Here is a 22,729-nt window from a genome sequence, read left to right as displayed (position 1 = left end):
GTTGTCTTACTTGTCTGAGAAATTTATGTGAGTCAGGGTCAAGCAAGTCTCCCCATAAGTTCCACCTTCCCATCCTGTCAAGTCAAATCTGTCATCATCACTTTCTGAATCCTCCTTCCTGCTTCTTTTTTTTTTTTTTTTTCTGTTTTCTTTGGACTGATGGACACTGTGGAGTAGAGGATCTTATTGAGCCTCTAATAGAACCCGAGGTGCCCCTCAGGCCACCACCAGTATCTCCCTGGGAAGACGGTGGAGGACCCAGAGGACCCTCACTGCTGACCAATCCTGGAGTCTCCTCACAGTCCATCAGTCCAGACTTAATCACTAGAATTGGAGCTTGGACAGGCTGTGGAGTCAATGGCAGTGTGACATTTTGAATAACCATAACATTATTATAAGGTGGTGAGTCGATGTCTGTCAATGTAGGATAAATTCTCTGTACCACAGGTGCCACTTCACCACTTCACTTTTCTTCAGATATTGTTGTGTCAGATTTAGCCATTTAGCAATAGCATTTAGCCATATTATAATTGAAAGTAACTGGAAGCAGGATCAACCATGTTGTAAACATGGATGAGACATTGATTGCTTGCTTAAATGAATTATATGACAGTTATTAACATGATTAAGATAGTTTTGGAATGTGCTTATTATGCTGAACAAGATGATATATGATTTGGGATGCTTTGATGAATGAACCAAAAGTATTTGGACAAAAGTGGCAAAAAGTGGACAAAAGAAATGATACATTGTTGGTATCATGTGAAAGGTCTTACTCTGATTATGATAATGGTGTATTTACTTTCAAGGATTCATGGACTGGAGATGCTTTATGTTCATTTTAAGAATTTTCTGTTGGTCATTTTTCTTTGAGCCACAGTTTCTTCCCAAGATTTACAGGCACAAAGCTGTATCACAGCATTGTGATAATGAATATGATGTTTCTCAGCTGTTTTGCACAATTTTTTGGTCTTGATTTTAAACAGGTCCTTATTTTCTGCTTTTAATTTTTGTGCTTCTAATTTTTTATTCAGAACTACTCTGTACTGGTGTTCCAATGCAGTCAGCATTTTTTGACGAGTACTGAGAGCACTCATTTCAGGCCATTTTAACTCCTATCTTCCCTGCATGTCACTGAGAATTGTCTCTAAAATTTTTTTCTTCTGGTTTATGATTTTTATCTTCTACAGATACCAAATGTCCATAAATGATCTGGGTTCAGACATTGTCAATTTTAGTGTTATATCACTGATACGGAGACACACAAACTACTCTCGGAAACACACGAAAAATTTTACAGTTGCCGGTAATGTCCCCCTTGTGCTCACGTGGCCTCAGATCAAGATCAATGATCAAGCTTCTACTACAGTCGTACAATGGGGAGAACCCCTGATTGCAGTGGATCAATTCTGGGTGTTACTTCACAGTCTTGATCTGGTTTTAACAAAGGGAACAGTCTGACAATTCAACCACCCACACTAAATACCCACAGAAACTCCTCAGTGCGCCCTTTATTGTTTCAGGAATCTTCAGTCATGGAGGAATGTTGAATTCTTCTCTGGTACCTCTCAACACGACACTCCTCGGTACCTAGGGGACTTATCACTGAGGAGCGAACCAGCCCAGCACAAAGTACCACCAGAAAATACAAACCCAAACAAAATAGCAATTATAATATAACACAGGACCAACAGATCAACAGATACTTGTTCTCTTTTACTTTTTCTGAACCTAATTATAATTAATTAAATATATAAATGAATGAAATATATATCAAACTAATTATATATAATAATTGAATCTATTATAATGAATTATTGTGCACCTTATTACTCTATTCCGGAATTATTTTTGAGACATACAAACATTTAAGACAGACGCATCAGAGATCACATACTCAGCTTTGTGATGAAATTAGATAGGCACCTTTAATGAGGGATCAAACACCCTCCTTCCACGATCGAACACCTGGGTATCAGGGATCACACACCCTGTTGAGGGATCAAACACCCTCCTTCCAGGATCGAACACCTGGGTATCAGGGATCACACACCCTGTTGAGGGATCGAACACCCTCCTTCCAGGATCAAACACCTGGGTATCAGGGATCACACACCCTGTTGAGGAATCGAACACCCTCCTTCCAGGATCGAACACCTGGGTATCAGGGATCACACACCCTGTTGAGGGATCGAACACCCTCCTTCCAGGATCGAACACCTGGGTATCAGGGATCACACACCCTGTTGAGGTATCAAACACCCTCCTTCCAGGATCGAACACCTGGGCATTAGGGATCACACACCCTGTTGAGGGATCAAACACCCTCCTTCCAGGATCAAACACCTGTGTATCAGGGATCACACACCCTGCTTCGAATTCGGTAATAATAACTTTTTGTGATTTGATTTGATCTGCTGTAAAACATACTTTAAGCACGAGCGAGACGTCTGTTTTTCTTCAAACACCACAATTTTTGGAAATGGCCAATAAGACAATTTTGTTAAAAACGGTTTGTCCTTACCTTTGTGTCGGGGGCCCTTTAAAGTGATGAAATTTGGAGAAATTAGGACGCCTTTAAGTCCGGGAGAAGTCTCCGTCGATGTTCCTTAAAAGTTTTGACAAACAGAGATAAAAGCAGGTTAAATCAGAGAATACTGTAAAATTGTATAAATTCTACTTGCCACTGCCCCACGTTGGGCGCCAGTTTTGTTTGGGAAAAAACACCTTCCTACCTTTGCGTGCCCCCCAAAAACAGCTGAAGACCTGCAGTGTGTTAACAACAAATACTAGTGCTGCTTTTCCACCCAAATGGGCCTTACGACATGACGTAAAAAACTCAGATAAAACTTTACCTGTCAGTCTGGTCGTGATTTCTGCATAAATATTCATTATTCATTATTCGCAAACCAGGTGCGAATACAGGTGGAAAGGGAGTGTTGGGGGGAACGCGGCACCCCCACAACACCCCTAGATTAAAGGTCCACTTTTGATGACATTTTATCATACTACTACTATTTATAATAATAATAATAATAATTTCAACAACTAAAATATTTAGAAAGAATTTTAAATGTTAGAAAAGTGGTAGAAAAAATGTAATTGTTACATTTATAAACAATGTAGGTTATAAATTCAAATTTTTACTGTTACTGTGCTGTCAGCAGTTAAATATGAGGTGAAGAAAGATGTTTTTTATTTTATAATACGTTCATTGAAGTCAAGAAAGACTGACTTTATTTTATGTTTTATAAAAACGTTTTCACGACATAGTATTTAGGTTCTACTTAAAATGTCAGGACGTACATTGTTTACTTTATGTTACTGTTAAAAATGCACTTCCAATAATGTGAGAATTGACAAAACTGGTTATCATTTTCATGTTGAGGTGGCAGGGGGATGTCGTCAACAGCTGCTGAAAGTAAAGAATAAAGTACTTAGTAATCTAACTTAGTTACTTTTAAAGTTGAATATACGGTATTTGGAATATACTGTAAAATTGTATAAATTCTACTTGCCACTGCCCCACGTTGGGCGCCAGTTTTATTTGGGGAAAAAACACCTTCCTACAAAAATAACCTTTACTCAAAACATAGAAAATCTCAGGTTTCCCCTCGTGAGTCTGTGAGCAGTGCAAGAGAACACAGAACAACAATAATTTAAATTCAAGTTAATCCTACCAGGTTTATTAAAACAGCAGAGCAGATCAGTCATCAAAAATCATTCATCTTTGCGCAAAAATGGGCTCGGAATGCATACACATCTTTAATGCCACAAAACCGATACCCACAGCATGTGCAGCAAAAAGAACACTCTTCTTTCAAAAACAGAGTTTTTTAAGCTTGCAGTTCAGAAATCTGTCCGGGCTCCCAGTCCCACACGTCCTCAGTCTCATGTAAATATGTAACTCCATGAAGTCCATAAAGCAGGCATTGTTGTTAATTCTTAATGTCCAACGTTGTGATGGGATGTGATTTGATAAGTGCCCTGGGTGCAGAGATTGCCAGTACATACACCCCCAGTTTCTGACTTTTGCGGCAGAGTGTAACTAATTAATTAAAGAATCACTGTTTTGTTGTTTTCAGCTCCGTATGAGAACAGGTCCATGTGTTCAGTTCAGTGGCGTTAATGTCTCTACAGACACTTTCAAGGTTGTCTCCCTGATAACACATAATCCAGTCATTGTTCTTCCCTGTGGAAACAAAGTTCTTTCACAGTCAAAATATCAAATCACTCACATTTTACAGAATATATAAGCAGCAATTAATTTTGAACAATACAGTCATTCAACTGTTCATTATTGATCAGCATAGTTCAAACATAAATGTGCAAACCATTTGATTACAAACAGAGGCAACAACAATATTATTTGCAGCACACATCTCGACCTCATGACCTTTGAACATATCATGAAACATCATGTCAGGCATTAGTCATGACTTTATTAAAATGGTCAATGTCTGACATGTTTTAAACCAACATGTTACACCCGACTTAAGCACATGTTATTTATGAAAACCTTAAACCAAAACACTTTACTGATTTGAGAGTCAACAAATCTGTCAGCAGTTCAACCTGTTCAACACAATTCATCATAAGCACATATCAATCATTAATCAAACCGTATAATATTGTATCATTTCAAAACCATCATAAATCAGTTGAACACCTATCAAAGCATAGGCATACACATTTTCATTCATTTGACATCATGATAAAACCCTTAAATACATTATGGCACAAGTATACACTCTATTCAACTTCATTCATTCAATACAATATCTAGTTCATTTAAACCTGCATGGTGTACATACTTCTTAAAGGAGACCTGCATTCAAAAAAATGCAGTCAGATTTTTTTGAGCAAAAAATGACTTACATTTACACATGAGATCCTTCTGAATGTAGTAAAGTAAATCTGCAAGCCCAGATCTGTCATTCAATGGAGAAATCTTCATTTGAAAATGACAAATTTACAGCTAACATTTAGCCCTCCGCAAATTGTCCCTCTCATCATGGACGCTGCCGAGACGTTACGGACAAGACCCTCTCCCAGCATGCATTGCACCAACTGTACTTTGTGGATTTACGTCAGTTTGCATCTGCACCTTTTTCTTGTCTTATACGGAAGGATCTACTTTTTTTAAAACTTCATATTGTCTTGCGGCACGTTTGGTGAGTACACATTTCTTTTATTTGTGCTTGAAAATTATTTTGGGGGACTTTTTCATACGCCCGTTTGATTGAGTGGTGTCGCAATGAAAATCTACTGTCTTTCACCTCCGGTACCATCGCGGGATATGGAGGCGAGACCCGCAAAGAATCCCAGTCATTAAAAATATATAAACCTCTCTCAGCGTCCATGGAGCTCTGGGGCTCCAGTTGCCGAGACATGCGGTGCTGTGGATTTTGCCGCAAGAAGTCTGTCCTTGCAGCAACAGGTGTACCGGCCGCTTCGCATTAAAACAGCAAGCGTAATCTCAGGACTTGTGCCAAGTGTGCTGCAGCTCCCTTCAGTAGACAGAGAGGTGATGCCGGTGTTGTGCCAGATTCAGCGCACAACACCGCAAAGCAGACACGGGTGGTGTGAGTGGCCCGCGTTGGTGGTTAACGAGCTTGTTAACGAGCCCGCAGACTTAACAAGCACAGCGGAGGCAGAGAGCGGGAGAGGAAGAATGGCGCCCGCTGTCGATGTTGTTGCTGATCTGAGCACACAGATCTGTATCTCACATTCATTGCAGCTTACTTTTGGATGTTGAAACCAGGACGTGTATAAGTAACATTACTAACAGATAAAATCAATTTCAATGCGGGATCGGACTGAAGGCGGGAGCACATCGTCTTGTCCCTGACGTCATGGAAATGATACGGCTGTACAAACTATTTTCACAGAGGGCTAAATTTTAGCTGCAAATTTGTCATTTGTAAACGAAGATTTCTCCGCTGAATTACAAATTTGGGCTTACAGATTTACTTTACTGCATTCACAAGGGTCTTATAAATACATATCAGCTACTTCTTTCTGAAATCTGACCACATGTATTTCAGTGCAGGTCTACTTTAACATTTGTTACTTTTTGAAGCTAATAAAACCTTTTATTCAATTTGGTAACTTTTAGCATTGTTAGCATGCATAGCTAATTATGAGTAAAATAGCATATATTTTCATTTATTCTTAACAAATACTACATACTTTCTTTTGTAATGTGGCTCAATTACTTTTGGCATTCCTTTAAAACAGTTGAGTCACACTTACAGTGAACAGGTGTGATGGCATCACGACTTTGAACGTCTCCTGTCTTTGACAATCATCAGGCCTCTTGAGATAAAATGCAATTAGCAGTCATGTTCATTTCAAACAAAGAAATATGTGGAAATCAAACAGCAAAGCGTTCCTTCGAATGACACAAATAACTGATTAAATGGCTGCGTCTTCCCAGTGGGTAATCGTCAAGAAATCTAAAAAAAAAAATTGGGGTCTGCACTGTGTTAATGGGCTCAAATCGTCTTATCCACATGTCCTGTGCAGAAACTGAAGAAGAGGAGAACATTTAACTGCACTGTATATACACCACACGTGATTATCTGTTCAGTGGCTTAAAGAAGCAGTTTACTTATGTCTTATGCCCAGTATAGTAGTGTCATTAATTAGCTTGTTAGCTGTGCTCTTAACGACCTGTGTGCCTTATAAATAAATCATGCAGAGAATAAATTAATTTTGCTTCATGTTGCATTAAGTGGTAAACTGGCATTTCGTCCATGGGGATCCATGGGCTCTAGATTGGATAGTGTTTATTAAATAGTTAGTTTATTAGTTAGTTAGTTAGTCAGGTTTTAGAACTACTCAATCCTTTTACTTCCTCTTAAATCATGTAATTTTTTATGTTAATTTACTGTTTTAATGTTTTTATAAATTGTTTAGGTTCTTGTTATCATATACATATTAGTATTATTATTATTATCTTTTTTTTTTATGTAAACAGGTGCTTTTATTTTGACATGCGAACAGACGGTGGTGGAAGACATGAACAGCACTACACTTATCACTTATGGTACATGGAGCATGACACTTAACTCACTCATGGTAACAACAACATGACACTAAACTGACAAAGCCAGTTGAACTACGAAAACACAATAAATCAATAACACTAACAGCACACAACAATGTTTAAAACCCCAAACTCCCATGGTGCATGTCAGCACAACATCCATTGTTTACTGGTTAGCTAAACTTGATGATATCTCCAAAAATATTGAGAGAATATAGATGTGACATACTTATAAACGTAAACTAAATGAAAACTAAATATAAAAATGCTTTTTTTTGAAACCTGATAGCACCTCTGAAGGGATTTACAAAACATCTTACAGATGATAGCGTGAACGCCTGTGTACATGCATCCTGTGAGGTGAAAGGTAACTTCTGATAATTTCAGAACCTCATGCATGCACGCACGTACTTCCTCCTGTCAACAGTCTTAAAAAGACAACAAATTATTCATTATGGAATTCCCCACAGGTAAATTCTATGTTCTTTTCATTAAAATGAGTTGTAATTTTGTAACATGTTAAAAAATAAGCCTGCAGTAGATGTGCCTTCAGTAGAACTGAATTTTGTTAGTTCTGTGAAATTTGAAAGGCTGTACAGCTTTAAATAATTTTATACATCCCCTCTGCTCTCAGTTTAATCAGCTTAATCAATGATGTGTGTGTGGAACATAAATGTGGCTTCAGTAGGCATCTCAAGAAGGTTAATGGTAGGACAAGCAACTGTACCAGCAAGTATACAGAAATCTAGGGAGCTTCAGTGAGGAAGGAGGCCCAAGTCAACACCCAGGAATTTTCAGTTTTGTCCCAAAGGTCTAACAGAATGCCATGGTTACACCAGATGGAAGCACTGGATAGAAATGTGACATCTTTAAGAGAGCACTCAGTTACCTTGATTGAAATGATGTTGACCAAGCCATTGATAAAAATGAACAAAAAGAAACATACTGTGCAATTAATCACCAAGACAATGACGAAGTCTATTTTGGATTAATGGTATCCAATTGACTTGTGGTGTGATAGCCAATTTCATCTTGACCATGTTAGCTTTGCTCAGAAAAGCAACCGTAATGACAGACTACTTTCCATGAGATGCAGGACTGAGAGGTATAGAAGATCATTTGATCTATTGTGTTTTTATATTTGTCTTATTTATTGGTATTTTATTGAATGGATGCACTGTGTATGTATGCATGCTCACGGAGAGAAGAATTTCCCCCAAAAAGGGGATGAATGAAGTTATCTATCTAATCTATCTAGTCAGTATATGATCCTCTATCTCAGGGGTCTCCAACCTTGCTCCTGGAGAGTACCTATCCTGCATGTTTCCACCTCATTTAGTTAATTAGCTGTGGGTGCTGTATGGAGTGTTGTAAAACATGCAGGGCAGCAGCTCTCCAGGAGCAGGGTTGGATACCTCTGATCTAGATCTTCCAGGTCAGATGTTTGTTATGGACATATGCACATGATCTTGTTTAAAATGTGTCTTGAGGTTGGGTTGCACAGGGGTTTACAGCAGTTGTCTCAGTGCATCATTGGCTGTGCAGTTGTCGGATGTTGATTTGATGTTTAAATAACTTCATATAGAAATGAATTAGATGTGGTAAGACTGAACATAAATATATTTGATTAAAGTGGAATAATGCACAGTTTGGGACACTGAATTTGAGAGTTTTTTAGCCCAGGTGTGTTTGTATACTCTGGTCCACAAATATATATGGCAGCTTCATTGAGTCAGTATGTTTACACAATCGAAAATTCCCCCCTGAAAAGTCAAATTTGAAGATAAGATTGTGGATACCAAGAGATTTATTGTTTGCTGGTGTTTCTGTATTTAGTCCCTTCAGCCCAGACTAAACAAACGCCATCATGTCTTCATGTTTCTTTTTCATGTTAAAGTAACAAACTGATTGTTTTCAGGTTGGAGAAAGAATATACCACAATAAGGACTAAAGAGCTGGAGGAGCAGGTGGAGATAAAGGTGCGTGAATGGAAGGCGTCATTTTCAACAATGACAGAAATATCACGGAGGCAGCATCGTGAAGAGTTTTTGTTATCCCCCCGGTATGAAATACAGGGGGATATATAGTGTGGATATATAGCAATCAGCATGTCCATCCATCCATCTGTCCATTGGTCTGTCTGTGTTAGATTAGATAGAACTTTATTAATCACTTGGGAAGACTTCTCTCAGGGAAATTTGGGTTCCAGCAGCATTGTATAGCAGCACACAGGGTAAGAAGCACACAGTGCATCAAAAATGTTGTTGTCCATTCGGCTGCTCCCATTTTTGTTTGGGTCACCACAGCAGATACAACCAGATCCATATTGATATTTGGCACAAGGTTTATGCCGGATGCCCTTCCTGACGCAACTCCAGTTTTACCTGGAGAAACACACACAGCCACTGGTGTTCCAAAGAGGTCTCCCATTCAAGTACTAACCAGGTCCTGCAAAGCTTAGCTTCTGAGATCTGACAGGATCAGGCTTACACAGAGCAGACTGGCTGCTCACACAGTATCAAAAATTAAAGTAAAAAAACAATTTGCAAATATAAATATCAATACACAAATATAAATACCAGAAATACTACTCACTACTGGTTTGCTGTCCTCTTCCTGTTTTCGCTTGTTAGCATGGTATCTCAAGAACCAGTTGACCAATTTCATTCATAGTTAGTATAAGGGTGTATTTGGGGGATCCCCCAACACCAGTCGATTAGGGATTTGTGGGGACCGGGGATATGTCATCTCCTGATGATTGTTGTTTGATGTTATTTTATTCTGTGTTCCATAGAGACTGCGAACAGAGAACAGATTGCTGAAACAGAGGATCGACACACTGGAGAAAGTGAGTGCGGTAGTTTCTGTCACCAGACTAGTCTGTTGAACTGATCCAGCTCTGTGTGATCACACACACCATACATCTCCTAACGGTGACGTCTCGTCTTTCATTAACTGGGCTTTGTTAGTGGATGAAGCATTCACTGTTTTTTGCATGTCTAAATGACATCTGAAACAATGCTGTGTTTGGACATGGTGTCTCATGGTGTTACACCTTTTTCTGGCTCGGATAGCTTTTTATTCCACCGTACAGCACCTTTGAAGGCATAGACTAAAACAAGCCTGTTTGGAGTGTAAAAGTGTCTACATGTTGGGTGAATAAAGCAGTACACAGCACTGCTTGCTGAACGCCACACCTTGCATTGTGCACTACATTATTTTGTGTTTAAATGGGCACTGCTGCTCTCAGGTGAAGGTACCATGCATGAGGCTTAGCAGAGGCCTGCGTAAAGGAACATTGGCCTAAATGAGTCCATGAATTTAAAGCAAGACTGGTTGCTATCTGTAACCGTTGAAATGAGTGCATGTCTGACAGCAAGCCATGTGGTTTCTGTGCACTTGAACAGAACGTTTCGTCCTGACACTCTTAATGTGCTAAGCTCTCTTGTGTTTCTTTTGATCTGAAACCTGTCACTGTGTGTTCAGCGCCTTTTAATTTTCATTTTTTTCCACCACAGCTGCATGCAGTGTTCTTTTTCCTCCACTTGAATGGAAACACCATTGTAGACTTTGGCCATATTTGATTTTTTTTTTTTTTTCCTCAGAGGGGAAAAAAGAACATTGCATTTCTTCTCCAAAGCAATTGATTGTTCTGTTGTGTGCTTTAAACTGTCCTCTGGATTGTCTGTTTCTTGTTGGTATCTGTTTTGTAGGAAAGTGCTTCCTTGGCTGATAGATTGATCCAGGTATATTATTTTTCTCTTATTTCTCATATTGCACCGTTTTACTCCTCACTTTCATCTCTGTTTCTCTTTAGCTTTGCATGTTTAAGATTTATTAAACTCAAGGCTAAATTAATAATCCTTAATCTGTAAAAGGTATACTTAACTACAGCCAGGTTCACGGTAGCTATATACTGTAATAAGTGCATGGTGTACTGCATTGTAGCATCTCTAAAAATCTAGAAATCACTAATCAGGCTCACAAAAGCAAATGAATGACAGCATCACAAATTTAAAACATAAAAAAGCATGCTTCTACCAACCCCAGTCTCACCTCCCTCATCTTGATTTCAACCAACATTCCACCCTCTTGTTTCACATCTTGTCGTGCTCATGCCATCCCTCCTCGGTTGGTTATGTCCCAAGGGACAAGTGACCCGAGCTCAGGAGGCAGAGGAGAACTACCTGGTCAAGCAGGAGCTGGCCACAGTCAAACAGCAAAATGAGGAGGCCAGTGCTCAGCTTGAGCAGGCCATGAAAACCATCAGGCAGCTCCAGCAGCAGCAGCCACACGCGGTAAGGGCGGCCACAGCTTTATTGTGGGCAGTCTAAGGCACACCTGTGCACTAATCATGGTGTCTAATCAGCATCTTGATATGGCACACCTGTGCACTAATCATGGTGTCTAATCATCATCTTGATATGGCACACCTGTGAGGTGGGATGGATTATCTCAGCAAAGGAGAAGTGCTCACTATCACAGATTTAGACTGGTTTGTGAACAATATTTGAGGGAAATGGTGATATTGTGTATGTGGAAAAAGTTTTAGATCTTTGAGTTCATCTCATACAAAATGGGAGCAAAACCAAAAGTGTTGCGTTTATATTTTTGTTGAGTGTAGATGCTGAGAATGACAGCCTCAACACTGCATTTAATCTATTATGAGACTCAATTGGCTTTGCTCAAAATGTTAATGAGTCCACCCACCACTTTAATCATACTTTAGATCTTGTTTTGACTTATGGTATGGAAATTGAAGACTTAACAGTATTCCCTGGAAACCCCCTTCTGTCTGATCATTTCTTAATAACATTTACATTTACTTTAATGGATTACCCAGCAGTGGGGAATACGTTTCATTACAGTAGAAGTCTTTCGGAAAGCGCTGTAACTAGGTTTAAGGATATGATTCCTTCTTTGTTATGTTCTCCAATGCCATATACCAACACAGTGCAGAGTAGCTACCTAAACTCTGTGAGTGAGATAGATTATCTCGTCAATAGTTTTACATCCTCATTGAGCACAACTTTGGATGCTGTAGCTCCTCTGAAAAAGAGAGCCATAAATCAGAAGTGCCTGACTCCGTGGTATAACTCACAAACTCGCAGCTTAAAGCAGATAACCCGTAAGATGGAGAGGAAATGGCATCTCACTAATTTAGAAGATCTTCACTTAGCCTGGAAAAAGAGTCTGTTGCTCTATAAAAAAAGCCCTCCGTAAAGCTAGGACATCTTACTACTCATCACTAATTGAAGAAAATAAGAACAACCCCAGGTTTCTTTTCAGCACTGTAGCCAGGCTGACAGAGTCAGAGCTCTATTGAGCCGAGTATTCCTTTAACTTTAACTAGTAATGACTTCATGACTTTCTTTGCTAATAAAATTTTAACTATTAGAGAAAAAATTACTCATAACCATCCCAAAGACATATCGTTATCTTTCGCTGCTTTCAGTAATGCTGGTATTTGGTTAGACTCTTTCTCTCCGATTGTTCTGTCTGAGTTATTTTCATTAGTTACTTCCTCCAAACCATCAACATGTCTATTAGACCCCATTCCTACCAGGCTGCTCAAGGAAGCCCTACCATTAATTAATGCTTCGATCTTAAATATGATCAATCTATCTTTATTAGTTGGCTATGTACCACAGGCTTTTAAGGTGGCAGTAATTAAACCATTACTTAAAAAGCCATCGCTTGACCCAGCTATCTTAGCTAATTACGAGGTCTATTAGAAAAGTACCGGACCTAATTATTTTTTAAAAAAAAACATATGGATTTGAATCACGTGTGATTGCGACTAGCTTGAACCCTCGTGCGCATGCGTGAGTTTTTTCATGCCTGTCGGTTGCGTCATTCGCCTGTGAGCAGGCTTTGAGTGAGGTGTGGTCCACCCCTCTCGTCTATTTTTTATTGCGAATAAATGTCTGAACAATTTGGAGCTTTGCTGCATCAATTTTTTTCCAGAAACTGAGAGAGACCTCCAGGTGGACACTGTTCGAAAAATTAATATGGCTTTCAGGGACGATTTTATGGGGATTACACAGATTAAGGAGTGATCCAGACGGTTTAAAGACCGCCCACAACTGCTGAGAGCGCGGCGCGCTCCCAGCCCCCATCGACAGGCTCACACCCCGCTGAAACAACCAGATCATTTCCAACGTGAAGGCTTTGTTGATCCGGGACCTCGTCTGACTTTCACAAAAAGGCAGAAGATGTGGGCATCAGCACTTTTTCGGTACATCCCACCGTTACAGGAGTTTTTTTCATGGAAAGAAAAGTGGAGGGACACGGAGCCGTTCATTACGCGGGACAAAACCACCTCGGTGTTGTTCTCACAGGACGGCTTTCAGGTGGATTTCAGACGGATTCCGGTTGCTTTCCAGTCGTGTGAATATCCGATTGTGACTGTTGCTTTGCGCCGAGCGGCTGCACCGCGACGTGCGGAACTCCTCCGCACGTCTGTCTGTGCCGGAAAAGTGCTGATGTCCACGTTTTTTCACAATTCCTGTGCTAGTCAGATGACATACCGGATCAATACAGCGTCGGGTTTAAAAATGGACAGCACATTTCACTGTTACAGTAGTTTTTGTCATGGAAAGAGAAGCGGCTCCACCGTGCCATGAATGGCGCAGGACAAAACCACAGGAATTCGCGCGTCAGGACGGAGCCGCATGGTGCAAAGCAACGCCGTGATGAAGCCTCACAGGACATGTTCTGGCATGTCCAGCTAATCCACAATTTCTCGGATAGTCACATGACTGAAAAGCCACTGAAAGCCTTCCTGTGAGACCAACACAGAGGTGGTTTTGTGCTGCGCCATTCGCGGTGGCGCATTTCTCCGCTCCTCTTTCCATGACAAAAACTCCTGTAACAGTGGAATGTGCCAAAAAAGTCTTGATGTCCACGTCTTCTGCCATTTCTGTGGTAGTCAGACGACATCCCGGATCAACACAGCGTTCAGTTTGGAAATGATCTGGTCGTTTCAGCCTGTCGATCGCCACTCTGAATGCGGTGCGCTCTCAGGCGCTGTGGGCGGTCTTTAAACCGGCTGTAACACTCCTCAATCTGTGTGATCCCCATAAAATCGTCCCTGAAAGCCATCTGAATTTAGCTTTTTGGACAGACCTCGTAGAATTCAAAATTCTTCTTCTTACTTATAAGGTTTTGAATAATCAGCTCCCATCTTATCTTAGGGACCTCATAGTACCATATCACCCCAATAGAGCGCTTCGCTCTCAGACTGCAGGCTTACTTGTAGTTCCTAGGGTTTTTAAGAGTAGAATGGGAGGCAGAGCCTTCAGCTTTCAGGCTCCTCTCCTCTGGAACCAGCTCCCAATTCGGATCAGGGAGACAGACACCCTCTCTACTTTTAAGATTAGGCTTAAAACTTTCCTTTTTGCTAAAGCTTATAGTTAGGGCTGGATCAGGTGACCCTGAACCATCCCTTAGTTATGCTGCTATAGACTTAGACTGCTGGGGGGTTTCCCATGATGCACTGAGTGTTTCTTTCTCTTTTTGCTCTGTATGCACCACTCTGCATTTAATCATTAGTGATTGATCTCTGCTCCCCTCCACAGCATGTCTTTTTCCTGATTCTCTCCCCTCAGCCCCAACCAGTCCCAGCAGAAGACTGCCCCTCCCTGAGCCTGGTTCTGTTGGAGGTTTCTTCCTGTTAAAAGGGAGTTTTTCCTTCCCACTGTCACCAAGTGCTTGCTCACAGGGAGTCGTTTTGACCGTTGGGGTTTTTCTGTAATTACTGTATGGCTTTTGCCTTGCAATATAAAGCACATTGGGGCAACTGTTGTTGTGATTTGGCGCTATATAAATAAAATTGATTTGATTTGATTTGATTGACTGTCATCTTGTGTTTCTTCCACTTTCTAATAAATAATCATAACAGTTGTTGTCTTCTATCAATCTGCTTGCCTGTTGTCCTGTAATCCATCCCAGCCTTGTGCAGGTCTACAGTTTTGTCCCTGGTGTCCTTAGACAGCTTTTTGGTCTTGGCTATGGTGGACAGGTTGGAGTGTGATTGATTGAGTGTGTGAACAGGTGTCTTTTATACAGGTAACAAGTTCAAACAGGTGCAATTAATACAGGTAAAGAGTGCAGAATAAGAGGGCTTCTTAAAGAAAAATTAACAGGTCTGTGAGAGCCAGAATTCTTGCTGGTTGGTAGGGGGTCAAATACTCATTTGCAGCAGTAACATACAAATAAATTATTAAAAAATCATACATTGTGATTTCTGGATTATTTTTTTTTAGATTATGTCTCTCAGTGGACATGCACCTAAGATGAAAATTTCAAACCCCTCTTTGATTTCTAAGTGGGAGAACTTGCAAAATTGCAGGGTGTTCAAATACTTATTTTCCTCACTGTATGTATATTTTAAACAAAACAAGTAACAAAGAAATGTTTATTTTGATAAAGGAAAGCTGTCTTTGACTTTGCCTTTGCAAAGATGGCAGAGGATGATAATAATCTATGAGTTGATCAGTATGATGTTCTTTTATTGTAAAACACTGGGATAGTTGAGGCAGAATAATTCATTTTAAAGGGTTTTTTTATTTTAAATGATTTAAGTTTTTTATAGAATCATTGCTGTGAGTGTGTGTGTGTGAGAGAGAGAGATCAATAAAAAAAGCAGATCCACTTTACATACTAAACCTTTTTTGCATACATGAGTTCAAATCTGGACATGGAGTATTGCACAGTTGAGACACTCTTGTTTTCTTCTCACAGACTTCTAGGGTTCACATGTGGCACCCAGATTACTGCCAGCAGAATCCTGTTTTGCAGTTTTAGTAGCATTTAATTATTGATGATGACACTAGAGATGATAATGTGCAAATGTTACCATGTTTTACACAATTTGCTCTCGTGTCACAATGAGCAGTCATGAATTATTCGAATATGTCTGATTGGGAGATGTCAGCTGAAATTAAGGCTGAGATGTTGGAGTGTAAAGAGGAGAGAGTTGCTCCTTTGAAGGTAGATTTTAGGAATGTCAGAGCTTGTGCACTTGATATGATAACCTTTGGAACAAAACTATGGCAAGCAGAATAAACCAATAAACCAGCACTCGGGCACCGGTGTCATTCCCAAAGAAATTGCGCTAGATGGACAAAATGTTAGCCGACACTCCCTCACAGTGCAAGGGATGCTCCTCATCTTAGTCTCTGAAGAAACCATGGTGGTCCTCCAACTGCCATCAAAACACCTCACAAAGTATTTTTGCCACTGTCTGTCAGTGGCAATGGAAGGTCATGTGCACTATGAAGGGGATGGGGAAAGCCATTTGCAGCTTCATCTCTTGACAAAAAGAAACCACAGGAGAGCACCAAGTGTCTTGTTTTTGGAGGGACTTGTGTGGTGCTGAGTGGTCATCCATTGCACAGCAGTACCCAAGTCCAAACCTGATGCAGCTTATGCGGGTGGGAACTTGAACATCCTTCCACTGAGTAAGGATGACCATTTTCCACTGCAATGCATTAGATATTTTTGGTTCATGTTGTTTCAAATGAAATAGAATTCAAAGTAAATGTAATAACGCTGACGCTGGCTCACAGATCTGGCAACTTGCTGCCGAAAGACTGTGATGTTGTGGCACTCTTCTAATCTCTACAAAGTTGTATTTGTTTTGTTTATTTCTGTTTTCTTTAGTTTTAAGTGCATCTATTGTGAATCTTATTTAACTCAATTTGTGAATCTTAGGAGTGGTTAACGTTTTGTGAGCATTTAGCTTGCGTTAGTTAGGTCTGCTTTTTGTTCTTCCCCCATTTCTTTCATTACTACTACAACTTTCATTACTACTACTATTATTATTACTGTTTCTACCGATCTAATACTTCTGTTAGTTTTTCAGTGTAACTGCTGGGAATTTTAGCTCATTATTTTACTCCTGTGTGAATCTTAGGAGTGGTTAGCATTTGCGTTAGCGGTTAGCTCACGCTAGCATGGCTGTACTCTTGAATTTTCTGGTGCACAAAGTACACTACTTTACAGTTTACATAAATCCTGTGTGATGCTGGCAGATAGGGTGGCTCTTTTAGAGAGCTGTGTCCGAAAGCTAGAACAGCTTCTTAAGACAGTGGAGTTAGATGTTATGGGCACTCCAGATGAGGTTAGTGTTGGGCCGGCTCGCATGGGTGACGGCTTTCTGACTGTGGTTAGGTGGAGGAAGTCACGAAAGGCTTGGTGCCAGGTTGCGGTACCCCATCACACTCGCCACTACAAACTGTGAACCGGTTTTCTCCCTTGGATATGCCTGTTGTGAGTTGTTTGAGCCTACGGGTGACTTCCACTCCTATCTCCAGGCCGAAATGCCTGGCTTTAGTGATAGCGAATACTATCGCCCGCAAAGTCAGATTACAGATGTCGGCTGATGTTAAATGTATTCCTGGGGCCAGACCTCCTGACATTGCCTCCCATCTTAGGCTGCTGATGCTGCAGAAGGGTAGACAGAAAAAGGGACATGACACTAGATACAGTCACACAGTTATTCATGTTGGTGTTACTGATGCCAGGATGAAGCACTCAGAGGTCACAAAAATGGACATAGAGAGGACCTTGCCAGAGAGATGTGTTGGCATCAATTAATAGTCTCTGGTCCCCTCCCTTCCCGGGGTAATGATGAGGCATTCAGCAGGCTGACATCGTTAAATAGGTGGCTGGCGCAATTTTGTAGACAGCAAGGCTTTCGTTTTATTGATAACTGGCCTTTGTTCTGGGGCTGCTGTGGCTTGCTGATGCCAGACAGCCTTCACCCTATTGGGAAGGTTCCGCCATCTTGTCTGTGAACATAGATAGCGCTCTATAGGGAGGGTAGTATTAGGACTTTATAGCAGGCCACAGAGCAGGTGATTAGAGACCCTGCAAGGCTGAAGACAAATGTGGCTGTAGAATCCATTAGCTTAGCGGGGAAATTAGAGCAGAAAATCCACTCTGGTGATAGTACAGTTTATGTGGCAGGGAGGGAAATTCGTCAAGTTGAGACTGTTGCCTGTTTCCACAGATGTGTCCATAAAAATCAAAGAGGGATATGCTTTGCAAACTTAAAACCCATTACTACATTGGATGACATTGAATTTGAGGATGGCCTGTTGGCTGTTCTAGCAATATTTAAATGTTTTGTGTCTGCTGCCTACAACCCGCATGGAATGTCTCAAACCTAAACCTACTTCCAGGCATCTTATATGTGCTACTCTGGAACCACCCCTAAATAAAACAGTCCAACTGTCAACCCCACTGAGGTCCTTAGCCTGGGTCTCATTAGAATAAGTTCACTGTCCTCAAAATCATTGCTGATTTAATGATCTAATTATGGATTATCACTTAGATATGATTGGGTTATGTGAAACCTGGTTTAAACGTACAGCTGTCCTCCCCTTAAATAAGGCCTGCCCACCGGCGTACACATTTACTCACGTCCCTCATGACACAAAGCAAGGTGGGGGTGTTGCTCTTATTTGTAAATCTGTGTTTAGTTTATTAGCTGTTGGGGGACACAAATATAACTCGTTTGAACATCTGATTCTCCCTCTCTGCCCATGATGCTACATATTTCCAAGGTCAGAAGAATAAAAATCAGCCATATTACTTTGTCACTGTATATAGGCTCCCTGGCCCATACTTTGAATTCTTAAATGAATTTGGTGAGTTCATCTCTTGTCGACTAGTGCAGATAACATTCTGATTATTTGTGATCCCCTTTACAAATCATTTATGGAGAGTGTGGATGCATTAAGATCTCAGCAGTGCATTCAAGATTCGATGCACATTAGTGGAAATACCCTGGATTTGGTTCTCGCATGAGGTATTGCTGTTACAAATATTGACATCATGCCTCTTGCATCGGTGGTCTCTGATCACTCACTTATTAGGTTTACAGTTTTGCTGCCGTGTTTAGTGGAACAACAACCTTATTTATCACTGCAGCAACGCATCAACTCCTCAACTACGACTGAACTCAAAGCTAGACTGCCTGATATCTTAGCTTCACATTTGGAAAATGCCCAATTAGTAGACAGTCTTGAGGAGAGTTTAAACTCAGCACTCAAAACTACACTCGCCATGATTGCGCCTCCTATATTAACCCCCCCCCCAAAAAAAACAGTCACCTTGGTATAATGATTATTTACATTACCTCAAGCATAAGTCTAGAGGTCTCAAACGGAAATGGCGTAGTTCAAAATTAGAAGTATTCCACCTCTAAGCATTCGCTACTGGCTACAAAGCAGACCAATTACTCTGATTTGATCAACTAAAACAAGCATAACTCAAAGTTCTTGTTTGACACAGTGGCAATACGTATTCATGGACAACCATTTGTATGTTGCTCTGCTTTTACAGCACAAGATTTCTTGGATTACTTTGATAGACAATAGACAACATTAGGTTAAATACATCCTAGTATGCCTTAACCCAGCCACGACACCCTGCTATTGAGGTGGATACCATTACTGAGGTATTAGCAAGATTTACAGAATTTGATAGTATCTCACTGGGCGTGCTGACGAAACTCGTAACGTCTACAAAAAGCACAACCTGCTTATTTGATTTCATTCCAACAAAACTGTTTAAGGAATTGTTGCCCATTCTTGGGCCCACTGTGCTGAAAATTATTCATCTCTCATTAACCTCTGGATCTGTTTGTAAATGTTTCAAATCTGCAGTGATTAAACCATTACTTAAGAAATCTAATCTTGACCCCGGTGTATTGAAAAACTACAGGCTGTTTTCAAATCTATCATTTTGCTCTAAAATTCTGGAAAAGGTGGTTTCACGGCAGCTCGTAGACCACCTTACTGAGAATAATCTTTTTGAGCTGCTGCAGTCTCCTTTTAGAAAATATCATTCCACAGAGACAGCTCTCACTGAAGTGGTGAATGACCTTCTGCTTGCAATGGATTTGGACACCACTATGGTTCTGGTGCTGTTAGATTTTAGTGCTGCGTTTGATACCGTGGATCATCATATTCTACTCAATAGGCTGAAGAATCATTTTGGGATTACTGGGAGTGCCCTTGCATGGTTGACATCATACCTGACCAGTCGTTATCACTATGTTTTGTACTATAACACTACCTCTAACCTTAGTGACATGATATTTGGGGTTCCACAGGGGTCTGTCTTAGGCCCCCTGCTTTTCTCCCTTTATATCAATCAATCAATCAACTTTTTTCTTATATAGCGCCAAATCACAACAAACAGTTGCCCCAAGGCGCTCCATATTGTAAGGCAAGGCCATACAATAATTATGAAAAACCCCAACGGTCAAAACGACCCCCTATGAGCAAGCACTTGGCAACAGTGGGAAGGAAAAACTCCCTTTTAACAGGAAGAAACCTCCAGCAGAACCAGGCTCAGGGAGGGACAGTCTTCTGCTGAGACTGGTTGGGGCTGAGGGAAAAAACCAGGAAAAAGACATGCTGTGGAGGGGAGCAGAGATCGATCACTAATGATTAAATGCAGAGTGGTGCATATGCTCTATATAGCACCCCTTGGGCACATGACGTCTGTGCTTTTGGATTACCTTTCATTGCTATGCTGATGATATTCAGTAATACATGCTGATAACTGCTGGTAATCTCATCCACTTGAAATCCTTAGAAGATTGCCTTGCATCAGTGAAAAGCTGGATGTCTAGCAATTTCCTGCTTTTAAACTCTGATAAATCTAAAATGATGGTTCTGAGACATCAGCATCAATTGGAGCAGCTAACACTTAGCCTAGGCATGTGTGTCATACATCACACTGACAAAGTGAGGAACCTTGGCGTAATTTTTGATCCTACGTTATCCTTGGACCTCCACAGTAAAGATATTAGGAGGACTGCTTTATTCCACCTTCGAAATATAGCGAAGATTCATCCCATCCTGTCTATGGCTGTTGCTGAGACCCTGATTCATGCATTTATCTCTTCTAGATTGGACTACTGCAATGTTGTATTCTCTGGTTGCCCGCAGTCCAGCATTAGGGCTCTCCAATTGGTGCAAAATGCTGCTGCCAGACTTTTGACAGGAAGTAGAAAGTTTCAATCAATCAATTTTTTTATATAGCGCCAAATCACAACAAACAGTTGCCCCAAGGCGCTTTGTATTGTAAGGCAAGGCCATACAATAATTATGTAAAACCCCAACGGTCAAAACGACCCCCTGTGAGCAAGCACTTGGCTACAGTGGGAAGGAAAAACTCCCTTTTAACAGGAAGAAACCTCCAGCAGAACCAGGCTCAGGGAGGGGCAGTCTTCTGCTGGGACTGGTTGGGGCTGAGGGAGAGAACCAGCAAAAAGACATGCTGTGGAGGGGAGCAGAGATCAATCACTAATGATTAAATGCAGAGTGGTGCATACAGAGCAAAAAGAGAAAGAAACAGTGCATCATGGGAACCCCCCAGCAGTCTACGTCTATAGCAGCATAACTAAGGGATGGTTCAGGGTCACCTGATCCAGCCCTAACTATAAGCTTTAGCAAAAAGGAAAGTTTTAAGCCTAATCTTAAAAGTAGAGAGGGTGCCTGTCTCCCTGATCTGAATTGGGAGCTGGTTCCACAGGAGAGGAGCCTGAAAGCTGAAGGCTCTGCCTCCCATTCTACTCTTACAAACCCTAGGAACTACAAGTAAGCCTGCAGTCTGAGAGCGAAGCGCTCTATTGGGGTGATATGGTACTACGAGGTCCCTAAGATAAGATGGGACCTGATTATTCAAAACCTTATAAGTAAGAAAAAGAATTTTAAATTCTATTCTAGAATTAACAGGAAGCCAATGAAGAGAGGCCAATATGGGTGAGATATGCTCTCTCCTTCTAGTCCCCGTCAGTACTCTAGCTGCAGCATTTTGAATTAACTGAAGGCTTTTTAGGGAACTTTTAGGACAACCTGATAATAATGAATTACAATAGTCCAGCCTAGAGGAAATAAATGCATGAATTAGTGAAGTGAGATCTTGCATGGAATCCCAGACCGAGGGATTCCATCCATTCCATTTTGGCATCTCTACACTTGCTTCCTGTCCCTGTGAGATCTGATTTTAATGTTCTGCTACTAACCAATAAAATTATTCACGGACTAGCGCCTCTCTATTTAGATGACCTACTTAAGCCCTATGTCCCGGCCCGGGCTCTGCGTTCTCAGGGTGCAGGACTACTTAGTGTTCCTAAGGTGAATAAAAAGTCTACGGGTCACAGAGCTTTCTCTTACCATGTCCCTGTCCCTCTTATGATCTTCCTGTGTCAATAAAACAGTCGGATTCTCTAGAGACTTTGAATTCCAGACTTAAGATGCACTTATTTTCCCTTTCGTATTGCTACCATACTGGCACAGTATGTTAATATGCTTTAATACTCTTTTAAATTAATTTTATTAGTAAACGGAGCAGGCCGTGGCCTCAACTTTTATCTAAAGTCTGGGTCTTTTAGTGAAGCTTAGGGCTAGTGGCCGGCGATCACCTTAGTATTTCTTGTTTTTCTTGTTGCTTAATGCTGATAAGTTAAGACTTTATTGATCTCACAGTGGAGAAATTCATGTTACGTCAGCTCTTAAAAAACACACAAGATGGGTGCGAGTAGAGGAAGATGTGCATCAGTCAGTGTGTGCAAGGATAAGCAATAATAATGATACTTGTAACAATACAGTAAAATAAGAAAATGAGGTAGAAATAGAATATATATATATATAT

The 22,729-nt window shown here is 40.7% G+C and overlaps 1 protein-coding gene across 4 annotated transcripts in view; it reads left to right on the top strand.

The window, feature by feature from the left end:
• evi5b (ecotropic viral integration site 5b) overlaps positions 1-22,729 on the top strand; it is a 226,825-nt gene that overhangs the window by 124,554 nt on the left and 79,542 nt on the right. For 2 of the 4 annotated variants that reach the window (XM_034180722.1, XM_034180725.1), the window contains exons 9-12: positions 8,970-9,030; positions 9,846-9,899; positions 10,765-10,797; positions 11,200-11,349. In XM_034180722.1, coding sequence (XP_034036613.1) covers positions 8,970-9,030; positions 9,846-9,899; positions 10,765-10,797; positions 11,200-11,349 — 298 coding nt within the window. The remainder of the gene's footprint in view (positions 1-8,969; positions 9,031-9,845; positions 9,900-10,764; positions 10,798-11,199; positions 11,350-22,729) is intronic. The other 2 variants (XM_034180723.1, XM_034180724.1) reach the window with 2 other exon arrangements.

This window comes from Thalassophryne amazonica, chromosome 10, assembly GCF_902500255.1.
Source record: "Thalassophryne amazonica chromosome 10, fThaAma1.1, whole genome shotgun sequence".
In the NCBI taxonomy this organism is placed as follows: Eukaryota; Metazoa; Chordata; class Actinopteri; order Batrachoidiformes; family Batrachoididae; genus Thalassophryne; species Thalassophryne amazonica.
This window is presented reverse-complemented; position numbering and strand designations above follow the sequence as displayed.